This window comes from Leptonotus elevatus, chromosome 5 (assembly GCF_054856555.1).
Source record: "Leptonotus elevatus isolate MCC_2025b chromosome 5, RoL_Lele_1.0, whole genome shotgun sequence".
Taxonomy (NCBI): domain Eukaryota; kingdom Metazoa; phylum Chordata; class Actinopteri; order Syngnathiformes; family Syngnathidae; genus Leptonotus; species Leptonotus elevatus.
In genome coordinates this window covers 5096147-5110603 of record NC_141243.1, presented here as the reverse complement: position 1 = coordinate 5110603, position 14457 = coordinate 5096147, and the positions used below count along the sequence as shown (strand labels likewise).

The 14457-nt window shown below is 38.1% G+C and overlaps 1 protein-coding gene across 1 annotated transcript; it reads left to right on the top strand.

Moving 5' to 3' along the window:
• The first annotated feature begins 58 nt into the window (after positions 1-58).
• LOC147173442 (dynamin-1-like protein) lies at positions 59-12546 on the top strand. Its single transcript, XM_086076686.1, has 18 exons — positions 59-207; positions 573-715; positions 1037-1178; positions 1348-1386; positions 2511-2557; positions 2651-2722; positions 2829-2915; positions 2997-3159; positions 4044-4164; positions 4245-4583; positions 5601-5721; positions 5818-5973; positions 6264-6353; positions 6435-6533; positions 6600-6716; positions 8683-8792; positions 8873-9032; positions 9111-12546. Exons 2-18 carry the CDS (start codon positions 614-616, stop codon positions 9165-9167), a joined length of 2022 nt encoding a protein of 673 aa, XP_085932812.1. The 5' UTR covers positions 59-207; positions 573-613; the 3' UTR covers positions 9168-12546.
• Positions 12547-14457: the final 1911 nt, after the last annotated feature.

Genomic DNA, 14457 nt, shown 5'->3' with positions numbered 1-14457 from the left:
GCCGCCGCCTACGCCAGTATTTTATATTTAACGACCAATCCGATTGAAGAAGAGCACCGTGGGAACCGCCCATAGGTGTTCCAACCGAATCACCGCTTGGATGACGCTTTGGAACATAAGACGAATATATTGACCCTCTGTGTCTATTCCTACGAAGTATGACGGATCAACACGTTGGATGAGACGGGATATTGACGTTGTACGCCGGTATGTGAGAGACTAGCTTGTTTTGTTACCGCGGCTAACCGCAATGCTAGCACAACCCACCACTTCCTGCTTAGAGTCGTAGCTAGCTAACATTAGCTGATGTTATTGGTCCCTGTCGGCCTTATTTTGCTGCCATTTTCGTCTAATTGCGATGTCAATGTAAGTATTAGCAACACACTTCGTCAATACTGTCGTAGAAAAAAAATGAACATGCAGCGGTGTTAAACATGCATGCGTTCGGTCAGACGTTGTGCTGCAGGGCTGCTGAGCCCTCTCATCAGCACCACTCCTCCTTATAGTCCCATGACTTCCACTGTAATTTAATATGCCCACTCGTGCACGTTTTGCTGACTTTCTGACTGCAGCTTGACTTCCAACCCAGCGAGTCCACTCTAGTGGAAGCAGGATGGAGACTTTGATTCCCACCATTAACCGTTTGCAAGAGGTTTTCCTCACAGTGGGCACAGAGATCATTCATCTGCCTCAAATCGTCGTGGTCGGATCTCAGGTGAGATGCTTCTTTATACATATGCACACTTGCTGGTCACATTAGGTGCTTTTGCAAAGAGGTGGAAAATCCTGCTTCATTTCCTTGGAGTGTAAAGCTGAGGAATTTTGGAAATACTCCTAATCGGAAACTTTGCACTGTGAATGATGAATGAATGGCAAAATTCTGGCATTAACAATATGAAAGCATTATTATTTTTCCCATACAGCTCTGTCTGACGATGACAGAGCGTGTCATACAAATATTATAGAATGAAGTAATGACTCAGTGGGTGGTGCTGGTGCAAGTGTCACTTTGGTATGTTGTCTTGTCTCCTAACAGAGTAGCGGTAAGAGCTCGGTGCTGGAGAGCCTAGTTGGGCGTGATTTCTTGCCCCGAGGCTCGGGGATCGTCACCCGGCGACCGCTGGTTCTGCAGCTCGTCAACGTTGCGCCTCTGGAGGAGCGGCTAAAGACTGAAAATGGTCTGTCGCGTAGTCATCATAAAGCAGATGAATTAAGAGCATGTTCACGATTGTCTTCTGCTTGGAGTAGTTTTTATTTTGTCACGTCATAGTTACTATTTCTTTTAAAGCCTTCATCTTTCTGTACTAACATCCCCCCCCCCCTCTTGTTTCTTAAAAAAAATTCCAGGAAATGGAGTTAAGCAAACTGCACAAAACTGCTACTCAGGTCTCTTTAAATTTCTTAGTGCATGTATTCTTCCTCATTTCTGTATCGCTATCGTATAACAGTACATTATAAAGATGCATCTCAATTCATTAAGAATATCCTGGAAAATGTAATTTCGTTGCGTTCACGTTAACTCATTCACTGCCATTGACGGCTATAGACGTCAAAAATTATTTTTAACTATTTCTATTAGTTAAAAAAAAAAATCCCCACTTTTGTTAACAAGAGTATGAAAACCTAGACATTTTTTAATTGTATTACAACAGATATAAAATTTGTGATTAATCGTGAGTTAACTAGTGAAGTCATGCGATTAATTACGCTAAAAAAATTATAATTGCCTGACGCCTCTAATTTTTAATAATCTTTTCTTTATAAAAAAAGATTATAAAAAAAACACTAAAATGATTATTTATTTTATTTTATTACAAAAAAAAGAAGATTGTTAGAAATTAGGGGCGTCGGACGATTATATTTTTTAAATCATAATTAATCACATAACTTCACTAGTTAACTCAGGATTGATCACAAATTTTTATTATATATATATATTTTTTTCTCTCTAGATTTTCATACTCTTGTTAACAAAAGTGGGAACATTTTTAAACTAATAGAAATAGTTAAAATGAATTTTTGACGTCTAAAGCCGTCAATGGCAATGAATGAGTTAATATAGATTTGTTACACTGAATGAATTATTTAATTTTGACAATTTAAATGAAAGCACAGCATTTACCATCTCAATACATTTGAAAACAGGTGTTGAAAATCAAAAAATATTTTTTTTAATATCCGGAAAGTATTTTCAGCTGAAAGAAATGAATGTTTTAATGTATTGAGATGCACTTGTACATTAGGCACTCCTGCACAATCCACTGACATTAAACAGCTATATATTTAAAAAAAGAAAAGTACATTTCATCACTTTTAATCTCAATTTAAGTAGAGTAAGGAATCAATCAACAAGTATCCGCCCCCTATCATCAGCTAAAGAATCAAAATGTTTTGATAAAGCTTTTGTATTGGATCTCGCAGGTTTAGCTAATGTTGTTGCCAGTGGTTGTGCTTGTTTTCCTTCTTTTTTTTTTCTCGATTCCGAATGACAATTATATTTCTCTGATTAGGTGTCAAAGCTGAAGAGTGGGGCACCTTCCTGCACTGCAAGAATCAGGTACACTGACTATAAAATGAAATGCCAGATGCTGTTCGCTGGGAGTGATTTTTGATCTCTTTCTCATTGTGTATGTTTTTATTTTTTTTAAAGGTTTTCACAGATTTTGGTGAAATTCGCCGTGAAATCGAGGCGGAGACTGAACGTTCTTCAGGCAACAACAAGGTAAGGCAAAATCTGCTTTGTTGATTGTCGCTGTTGGCCAACTCATTTACCAAGTCTATGCTAATGTCTTTATTGTCATTTGTATTCTTACTTCCGTGTCCGCCAGGGAATTACTGCTGATCCCATACATTTGAAGATTTTCTCCCCCAAAGTCCTCAATCTGACCCTTGTCGACTTACCTGGAATCACTAAAGTAAATGTCACGCCATGTTCATTCGTTGGCGTCCATACCGAACCGTACGCGATTAACTCGGGTTGCCGACTGTGGCCGCAGGTCCCTGTTGGGGATCAGCCCGAGGACATCGAGTCCCAAGTGCAGGAGATGATCTTGTCCTTCATCTCCAATCCCAACTCCCTCATCCTCTCCGTGTCCGCCGCCAACTCTGACTTGGCCACCTCGGACGCTCTGAAATTGGCTCGCGAGGTCGATCCAGATGGTGAGATATTCCAAACACAGCGGCCGCTTCTACGTTTGGTTATTGTGTCATGTAAGGTGCGGAAAATAGGACACAAGTTAATTTAGGCGATGAGACGACGTGTGCACAGTGGTTGGAAATCATTGCCTTAGATTAGGTGTCAGCAACCTGTCCTGTCAAAAGAGCCATTTTAGGCCAAATTAATAACAAAAAATCTTTCTAGAGCACCAGAACATTAGATTTTTTACATTTTTATTTTCTTATTTATTTATTGGTAAATTTTCAGACTTTATTTTTCATAAATTTTTCGACTTTTCGGCCTTTCTGTCAATTTTCTGTCATTTTTGGAAATTTTATGGACGTTTTATTGTAATTTTCTGCCTCTTTTCATTTTTTAGGACGTTTTATGGCTTTAAAAAAAAATCCTTCTGCCCTTTTATATAAATGTTCGGACATTTGTGGAATTTTTGCGGACACTTTATAGTACATTTGGGGATTTCTTTTGTTTTTGTACATTTTATGGTTACTTTTTGAACATTTTCTTTCCTGTCTTTTCTTAAATAAGTTTTTTGACTTTTTTTGTTTGTTGTTGTTGCAATTTTGTGGACATTTTATGGCAATTTTGGAGATTTTTCATTTTCTTTTCTGACTTTTTTAATTAAATTCTCTGACATTTTTGGCAATTTCATGGACATTTAATGGTAATTTAAAAAACGTTTTCCTCAAAATACAAATTTTGACTGATTATTCATTCAAAAAAAATCTAAATTCACATAAAGAATATATTTTATCTAATTTCCAAAATGTTTTTTTTTGTTTTGAGATCCACAAGGAGCTATATGTGACTCCAGAGCCGAAAGTTGCAGACGCCTGCTTTACATACATTGTGTTCTTGTATCCATCAGGTCGACGAACTCTGCTGGTGGTCAGCAAGCTGGATTTGATGGACGCGGGGACAGACGCTCTGGAGGTACTTCTCGGTCGAGTCATCCCTGTCAGGCTGGGTATCATCGGTGTAGTTAACAGGTTTGCAGTAATGATGAGCCCCAAGTGTCCCGCTTTCCTGATGATTGTCCATTCATTCACGATTTGACTCCCTCTTATAGGAGCCAGCATGACATCAACACTCAGAAGAGCCTGGGGGACTGCATGAAGGACGAGCAGGCTTTCTTGCAGCGCCACTACCCGTCGCTGGCCTCCCGCGCCGGCTCCCGCTACCTGGCCAAAACGCTCAGCAGGCTGCTCATGCACCACATCCGAGACTGCCTGCCGGACCTGAAGACCCGCGTGACGGTGCTCAGCGCCCAGTACCAGACGCGCCTCAACAGCTACGGCCAGTCGGTGGAGGACCACAGCGCCACTCTGCTGCAGATTGTCACCAAGTTCGCAAGCGATTATTGCAACACCATCGAGGGAACGGCGCGCTTCATTCAAACCTCGGAGCTGTGAGTGTGACAACAGTCGCTTGCATATGACCTCATCTGCCAGCAACGTCCAGTTTAGAGCTGTCAAAATTAATCGATTAATAATAATTAAGCTATTTTAACTCCTTTGTTCCCCAAATGTATAAAAACGTTCTATTTTAAATCTTGCCATGGTCCCAAAAACGTATTTAAACGTTCTTATGTTTTTTTTTTTTAATAGCTGCTTTGATGCAGCCTCTAACCTGAAGAGGTCGCTTGAAGCAATGGTAGTTATGACAAAAAACGGCCAGCAGGTGGCAACAGAGTATAAGAGATCAACCAGGGCCATGTTGCAAAAAGCGCTTTTCCCCAGTGTTTTAAACAGACTTGTGAATAATGTTGGAACTTAGCTACATTCTAATGCTAATTGCTGCAAAACGGAAACAGATACAAATATACTTTTTTCCTGATGAAAGAAGAGACTCTAATCTTTCTTTTTGGTAGGTTCCATGTTTTATAGCAATAGAACACAACATTCAATCAAATCCAATAAAATAGCCGGGAGCAAAGGGGGTTGCTTCAGTGAAAATGTCTGGGAGTGAATGAGTTAATAATCGAGTAATCGTTTGGAGCCATTTTTTTTAATTTAAAATTGTCCAAATCCTCCGATTTCAGTATATCAACATTCATTGTTCACAAATTTCTGTAGTCATTCATGAAATAAGAATAATTATCTTCTCTGCTTAACCAAAATAAGACATTTTGCAAACATCTGTTTTTACTTTGGAAAACAATAACAATAACCGAACCGGTAACATAGTACAACATCAATCCCCACTTTTTTTTTTAAAATTCATTATACGAATATGAAGTCAATAAACAGTGATCAGGGGGAAAAAAATACTTTTGTAATTTTGATTCAAAAAAAAAAAATTGGTAGTGACAGCACTAGTCCAATTCCTGTAAATATCTGAAGTATTGTATTCATTAGTCCCATTTATTAAATGAAAACAGATGAATACATGCGTACAAACGCTTAAGCGTGTCTCTCCCTTGCAGCTGTGGCGGAGCGCGCATCTGTTACATCTTCCACGAAACCTTCGGCCGCACTCTGCAGTCCATCGACCCTCTCGGAGGACTGACGGAACTCAATATCCTCACCGCCATCCGCAATGCTACCGTGCGTCCGCTCCAACTTATGTACCTGTGTTCACAGTAATGGACGCTTAGTAACAAGGACTTTTTTTTTTGTGTGTCCCTAAACGTTCTACTCCAGGGTCCACGTCCTGCACTTTTTGTCCCAGAGGTGTCGTTTGAGTTGCTGGTGAAGCGCCAAATCAAGCGTCTGGAAGAGCCCAGTCTACGTTGCGTGGAGCTGGTCCACGAAGAGCTGCAGAGGATCATCCAGCACTGCTCGTCTTTTAGCACGCAGGTGATAAGAAGGATGCGAGGGGTCGTCTAATCGCAGCGTTTGAGACACAGCGGTACCATAATTGGTTCCTTCCAAATGTTCCATTCAAAGTTTCCAACTTCTTGGTTTGACCGTTATTGTTGACATAACTACAAACGTGAGACTGATTAACAACATCAATTGATTTCTCTCTCTATAATACAATTGGCTGTTTGCTGGTGATTGGCCTTATGGACAATTTAGTTGCAGTTGACTAACATGAGAAAAAGATTTGTTGTAAGGCGATTTTGTTTGTTTCTGATGTTTTCCAGGAGCTTCTGAGGTTCCCCAAACTTCATGATTCCATTGTGGAAGTAGTGACTGGATTACTGAGGAAGCGCCTGCCAATTGCCAATGAAATGGTAATCCTCTTTTTTAGTTGTATTAAAAATTAATAATGAGTGTCTTTTTAAAATTGCTCTTTTTATTTTTATTTCCCCCAGGTGCATAATTTAGTAGCAATCGAGCTTGCCTACATCAACACGAAGCATCCGGACTTCATGGATGCGGCGCAGGTCTCGGCATCCGTCAACAGTCAGCAGGTTAGTTGATTGTATCATCTCATATTGGCAAGAAGAGAGTTCCTCCTGACTTCCTGTGGCCATCAGGGAGACACCCTGGATGGGTCCAAACGCTGGAAGAACGACAAGGTCGTGGAGGAGAAAATGCCGGCTGCAGGCTTCGGCAGCTCCAGCAAAGGGCAGCCCATTAACCTTCTTGACATAGTGAGTGATTGCAAACGTGTCACCCCGCGCCTCTTTTCATCACTGGATGTATGCGTCCTATTGTTATCTGCCTTTGAAGGTCTTGTTGACAACAACGCCTCACTCCATTTGGTTCTTGTTGAGAATTTTGATCATGGGGATTTAAAAAAAAATAAAAAAATCTAAATCTTGGTCCTGATGCCCTCTGCTGGTTGTGGATAACTGGTGCAATCAATGATAATAGTTTGATAGTTGTCAGAAAAATTCAAACAGGCATGTTTTTAAATCTGAAAGGAAAATGCAAGCACTAAATGCAACAGTTAGCCCGTATTTTCACAACTTATGGTGGTTGCCTACCGCCATCTAGTGGCAGAGTGGCTGAAGTCAGAAAAATAATCAACCAAGTATGTACAGTGGTCCCTCGCTACTTTGTGGTTGGTTTATTGCGTTATCACTCTATCGCGGATTTTCAATAGTGAGTACCCATAAAATCCTCTATTTATGCTGCTATTTTTGTAATATTTGAGTAAATATAAATACCTTTCGTTCATTCAACACAATCCATTAACTTTGGAAAAATAATATAGAATGTTTGGTATATTGGTTTCATTTTAAGTTAAAAAAAAAAAAAAGTCGACATTTTACAAATTTTAAGTGTGTGAATGCTGAAGCATTCACACATATGCTATTGTGATTTTTATTCAACACACTTTTTTTTGCCGTGAAACCATTCAAACTTGCTTCAAAAATTCACGCCTCCCGAGATATATATCGTCTGATTCCACGTTACTTACAGTATTTGCACAATTTAACGTTAAATCTCAACTTTTCTCCATTCATTTTCAATGGGACTGACATTGAACTTTTTCTAAGTCCCACCTTCCACGCCCACTTCCATACATACAACTGATCATCATTGCCAGGTGTCTGATACTGCTCGCTAGCGCAGTTGGTAAAGTGTATTGTCCACTAAACAGGAGGTTGCAGGTTTGAATCCCACCTCTGACTGTACATATATCTATGGCGATTTTTGGGTCTGCAATTCGATTCTGAATCAATTTTCGATTAAGAACGATTTTTGATTCAAAATGATTTGATTGACAATGATTTTTTTCTTCAATCTATAGATGTGCAAGGAATCGTAATGATCTACTCCAGTCTGACTCGCTAATGCTAATTAGCGCGCTACTCGCGGGACTTGTCATTCAAAAGAACGGCTCCACGCTGCAAAAACTCTTATTGGAATAACTTGAGCGGGACTTTTTCCTTCTACTCTCTAATGTGGCTACAACTTAACAGTGTATCAGACCGCGTGGAACCACACTGCCCCTAAGTGGCCAAATTGGGTACAACATAAACAGCGTTCCCAATAAAGGCACACACAGACAAGACAGTATAAAAGAATTTTAATAAAATCGATTTTGGGACATTTAAAATCAATTCTGAATCATACTAAATGAGAATTGCGATTCTTATGAGAATCGATTTTTTTTTGGGGGGGGGCACACCCCTACTGACTATCATATCAGGAAATGGATGTTAATGATATTTTCTCTGAAATGATTATATGCCACCTTAGACAGATTGCAGTTCAAGTTTGCGTTTAATTAATTTGTCATTGAGCTACAAGTAAAAATGTGTAATTTTCACGTAAATCATCTTTCAATTGACTTCATAAGCACATGCATTCTAATCTTAGCATTCAGCTTTTTAGCCTTCCCGCGCAATTTCTGCAGAAATTGCACTTTGTCTAGTTCTTCTTAGCAAGTCGGTGGCGAGCTATTTTTAGAACAGGGCCCAGTGACTCTCATTCCTCCACCCAATTGCAGGAGAAGTTAATTGAAAGGGGGGGCGGGGACAACTTTTATTAACGGCCGCTACTTCGCGGAAACTCACCTCTAAAAAGTGACACTGTATGTATATATATATATATATATATATATATATATATATATATATATATATTTGACTTTGTCGTCTCTTCAAGGCAGTGCCCGTGTCTCGCAAGCTCACATCGAAGGAGCAGAAGGACTGCGAGGTCATCCAGCGGCTCATCAAGTCTTACTTCCTCATCGTCCGCAAGACCATCCAGGACAGGTCAGACCATCCGGGCAGCGTTGGGCGTCCCCGGCTTGTTTTGTAAACGGTCTTAACTCGAAGTGCGTGTGCGTGCGCAGCGTGCCCAAGACCGTCATGCACTTCCTGGTGAACTTCGTCAAGGAGCATCTGCAGAGCGAGCTGGTGGGTCAGCTGTATAAGCAGACGCTACTCAAAGACCTGCTCATTGAGTCTCAGGACACGGCGCAGCAGAGGACGGAGGTGGCTCACATGCTGCAGGTAAGTCTCATAAAAAGGTGCCCCCCATCCCCCGTTTGACTCCAAAGGATTGATTGAACTCTTTTGTGTTTCTCTCAGGCACTTAAGAAGGCTAATAACATCATTTCTGAGATCAGGGAGACACACCTGTGGTAGCTAAAGGAAACACACACACACACTCTTCACTCTCTTGACAACAACAACGATAATGATGTACAGTGGGGGGGAAAGCCACACACTTCTGGTTAAATCTGTTTTTGTTGTTGTATATAAAAAAAAAAAAGAGACCAAGATAAATCATTGCAGAAATGTTTCCACCATTATTGTGATTTATAGCTGGTGTAACTCAAGAAAATGTTTTCAAGAGGGTAAAATAAATGAGTTACTGTGGTTGCACAAGTGTGAACACCCTCAAAATGAACTATTACATCATATTAACTCATTCACTGCCATTGACGGCTATAGACGTCAAAAATCCATTTAAACTATTTCTATTAGTTGAACTTTTTTCCACTTTTGTTAAGAGTATGAAAACCTAAAAAATATATATTGTACATTTAGAACAGATATAAAATTTGTGATTAATCGTGAGTTAACTATTGAAGTCATGCAATTAATTACAATTAATAAAATGTAATTGCCTGGAAAAAAAAGAGAAACTATTATTTATTTATTAGAGGCGTCAGGCGATTTAATTTTTTATTCGTAATTAATCGCATGACTTCACTAGTTTACTCACGATTTATCACAAATTTTATATCTGTTCTAAATGTACAAAAAAAATCTAGGTTTTCATACTCTTGTTAACAAATGTGGGGAAAAAAATGTAACTAATAGAAATAGTTCAAATGAATTTTTTGACGTCAATGGCAGTGAATGAGTTAAATGGAAATCAGCACGTCTGCCACCATTTGAAGTAGCTCTGATTAACCCCAAATAAAGTTCAGCTATTTTACGAGGCTTGCCATTTAACTCATTCACTGCCATTGACGGCTATAAACATAAAAAAATAATTTTAACCATTTCTATTAGTTTAACTTTTTTTCTACTTTTGTTAACAAGAGTATGAAAACCCAGATGTGTTTTTTTTTTTTGTACATTTAGAACAGATATAACATTTGTGATTAATCGGGAGTTAACTAGTGAAGTCATGCGATTAATTACAATTAAAAATTGTAATCACGTGATGAGATAATTATTAAAAATTAGGGGCATCGGGTGATTAAAATGTTTAATCGTTATTAATCGCATGTCTTCAATCACAAATGTTGTAAATGTACAATAAAAAAATTCTAGGTTTTCATACTCTTGTTAACAAAAGTAGAAAAAAATGTTAAACTAATAGAAATGGTTAAAATTATTTTTTTGACGTTTATAATCGTCAATGGCAGTGAATGAGTTAATAGTAAAAATAAAATAAAAATTCAATGATTTTATCTTACTTTCATTTTTTTTTAAATCACAATAACAGTTTTGAACAGGGTTGTGTAGCCTTTTTATATCCACTGTATGCCAGTGTGTGGTTGCGTGTGTGTGTGTGTGTTTTCTCCCGGACCATTGGACATTTAGCACATTTCGATCCACCGTTGCCCTCAAGCAAGAACCACCAGGGCTTCTCACTCAGGCCGAAAGTCAAGTGTTACGCCACTTCACTGTCAATGTGGACAAACTCCTTTTGTGTCATTCTCTCACGCACTGTGCGTGTCTGTGTGTCGTACATGTACATTGCGTGTGTAACATTGACATTTTGAACCTGCGGTTCCGGATCGCTAATACTGACCCGAAGAAGACAAAAAAACCCTGTTGATTTTGTACCAATCCAAAAATGCTTGAGATGGTGATGTCAGAGTTTGTATTCCTCGTTCAAGTTGAAATAAGTTCACGACATCAGAGAAAGAATGAATATTGAATTTGGGTGATATCTGATCCTAATTGTTGAAGACAGCTGAGGTTAAAGGTCAGATTTATGGGTTTCTAATCGGTGCAGTTTTCCTTCAGGGGGAAGAACCCTGCTAATTTTGTACAATATCGAATCATTTGGTACATTTTCACAACTGTAATAGGTACAATTTTTCAAAACTGAGCATCAAGCTTTTCGGGTTTATTAGCACGTTCCGTGTCGCAGTTCTGGTAGACGCAAGAACCCGGTTGATCTTGGTACAGTTTGGCACGTCCCTCCACGGGACCAGACACACGGTCTTCTCCGATGTTGAAATAATGATGGCGCATTATTTGTGGAACTCAAGTTGTCCATCATCCTCAAAGGAATTGTTTGTTTCTCAGTGATTAGCAGAAACAGCCAGCATGCAAAATGTTTCCCTCTTTCCACATAATACCCGTTCCCCCGAATTACGAGTGAATCCGAGACCGTAACCACAAACGTTTCCTTGACTACTATATGTAAATGCTGTTTGATTTGTCAACCAAAACTGGTGATATGGATCATTCTTTCCCCAAATGCTGTGCCTGATGTGTATTATCGTGTATTGCTTTGCATAGCTAGCACGGCAATGAGGTATTAAGGCTGCGCTGAAAAGGGGGCGGGGGGGGGGGTACAATTGTGAGGAAAAGGTTGCAATGTTACAAGACTAAAGATGTAGCTAGCGTTACAAGAAAACTAGATTGCAAGAAGAAAAAAGTAATTCTGAAAAGAATAAAGGAGTAATATTACGAAGAAATAGGTACCAGTAGTGTAAAAAAAAAAACTAAAGTTGTACAATGAAAAAAAGTCATACTATTATAATAATAAAGATGTAATGTAAGAAAAAGTCAAAATTGTTGTTATAGTGTAAAAATAATACTATAATAGTCATAATATAAGAATAAAGATGTAAAGAATAAGGTCATCATTTTACAAAAACAAGTCATATTGGATAAAGAATTAATAACATAAGAATTAAGTATTTTAGAAAGTAGTTTTTAAGTCTTTGCACTTTTTCGTAGTACGTAGTTAGATTTTTTTTTATAATGTTAAACTAAATGTTTAGTTTACAATGTTTTTTATTGTACAGTATTAAAACTATTTTTGTAAATAATTTATTTTTCGTTCTGGACATGTTTGACTATATTCTTTTTAAAATGACATTTTCCTCATAATAGTTCCATTTTATTGTGATTTTTACTCCGAGTTTGACTTTATTTCTGAAATATAAAAGTTTTTTTTGTAGTGTAACGCGTATTTCAAGAAGAAGAAAAAAGATCATAATTCCTGTGATTTTTGTCCTTGCAATTTTCCTTTCACGCAGCCTTAATACCGCCCTCAAAAGAAACATTTTATTGTTAAGGAAGAAATACCTTAGCGGGACCATCAAGCGGGCACCATCTTCTTACCAAATCAGGGACATGATGTGAACAAGCTGCGTTCTGTTTTGCATGTGATGAGAATGCAACGAGCTGTTATGAACGAGTGTGAATTTTGTATTATTTAAGTGTAAATTATTCACAATGCGCGTGGACTGCCTCTGAGTTCTTTGCCTGCCAATATTTGTGATAAATGTTTTTCTCTTGGAGGCCATTAAACTTCAGTGAAGGACAATCTACGCAGTGGGGCCTGTATTGATTATGAACACACACACACACACACACACTGCATACTCACTTTTCACCTTTCTAACTTTTTTTTTTAAAGATTTAATGTGTACAAGTGTTTTGGCGTCATATTGTCAAATACGGTACTTTTTACAGTGAACTGCACAAAGTCATGACGGCTGTGATTCGATTCGCAGGCACGGACAAAGCTTTTATAGAACCGGCCTAATAGAGCCATTTATTAGTTAACAGCAATCGGTGACAACAAATTGTGATTCATTTGTTTATGTAATCAGTAGTTCATCTCCGCCAACGCAATAATCTTTGCAAACAGTGGTGGAGTTAGCTTTTTATGGCCTTTTAACGGCTGCACTGGATGATGCAGATCGTCAAAAAGAACATTTCAGATATCCGCAACTGCATTCTTCCTATTCACAGTTGTCATTTAACTCATTCAGTGCCAATGACGGCTATAGACGTATTAGTTAAAAAAAAAAAATTCCCACTTTGGTCAACTAGTGTATGAAAACCTAGAATTTTTTATTGTACATTTAAAACAGATATAACATTTGTGATTAGTCGTAAGTTAACTACTGAAGTCGTGCGGTTAATTCCAATTACTAATATTAATCGCCTAATGACCCTAATTTTCTTTTGTTTTTTAAAATCGCGTCAGGTGATTAAAAATTTTCATATTAATTAATCGCTTGACTTCAATATCTAGCTCATGATTAATCACAAATGTTATCTGTTCTAAATGTACAATAAAAACAATTCTAGGTTTTCATACTCTTGTTAACAAAAGTGGGGATTTTTTTTAAACTAATAGAAATAGTTCAAATTAATTTTTGACGTTGATAGCCGTCAATGGCAGTGAATGAGCCATTGACAGCTATAAAACGTCAACATTTTATTGAAACTATTTTTATTAGTTTAACGCTTTTTTCCCACTTTTAAGTTAACTAGTGAAGTCATGTGATTAATTACGATTAAAAACTTTAATTGCCTAACGCCCCGAATATTTAATAGTTTTTTTTCTCTTTTTAAAAAAAGAATTCATTCACTGCCATTGACGGCTCTAAACGTCAAAAAATTATTTTAACTATTTTTATTAGTTTAACATTTTTTCCCACTTTTGTTAACAAGGGTATGAAAACCTAGAATTTTTTCATTGTACATTTAGAACAGATGTCAAATTTGTGATTAATCGTGAGTTAACTAGTGAAGTCATGTGATTAATTACAATAAAAAAATTAATCGCCTCTTGCCCCTAATTTTTATAATATATATATATATATATATTTTTTGTGAATGTATGGCAGTGAATGAGTTAAAATAATTTTAGCTTTACCTTTTATCGGCCATCAGATTTTGATAAAAGATAATAAGCCGATAATCTATCCTTATTTTATATACAGGAAGATCCGCCATTTTATCACCCTACCATGTTATTGCACATTCGGTTGGCCACGATGTGTTTTTGAGTCCACTGATCAACACTACTTGATGTCAAGCCGATCCGCAGGACTAACGGCTGCGAAGTGAGCTGACGGATCGTTTGCTCGTGCTCGAGTCATTAATGTTGGATGAGTGGCGCTGCAGGGAAAAGCGGGCCCACAATGAGCTCCACGCACACGCACAGCCCCCCCCCACCAATAAATAAACCTCTCGCTAATAAACTCATATTCCACATGATGATGCCAAATTATTTGCACTTTGTGTCCCACTATAGCCAATCATTGTGATCACCTTTTTTTTTTTTTAGAGCACGCCCTCATGAAGCGTGAACGGACCGGATGGTACCAACTCAGCTAAGATACAAAGGGGGGGGGGGGGCTGGGGGGGGGGGTTCTCCCCTGTCAAATCCCCACTAAACAGCTCATTTTCACACTAATCAGTTGAATCTGGTTGTGAAACC

Coding starts and splice junctions, on each gene's coding strand:
- LOC147173442 (XM_086076686.1), top strand. CDS start 614: ATGGAGACTTTGATTCCCACCATTAACCGTTTGCAAGAGGTTTTCCTC. Junction 1,179..1,347: donor GCGGCTAAAGACTGAAAATG/GTCTGTCGCGTA, acceptor AAAAAATTCCAG/GAAATGGAGTTAAGCAAACT. Junction 5,722..5,817: donor CCGCCATCCGCAATGCTACC/GTGCGTCCGCTC, acceptor GTTCTACTCCAG/GGTCCACGTCCTGCACTTTT.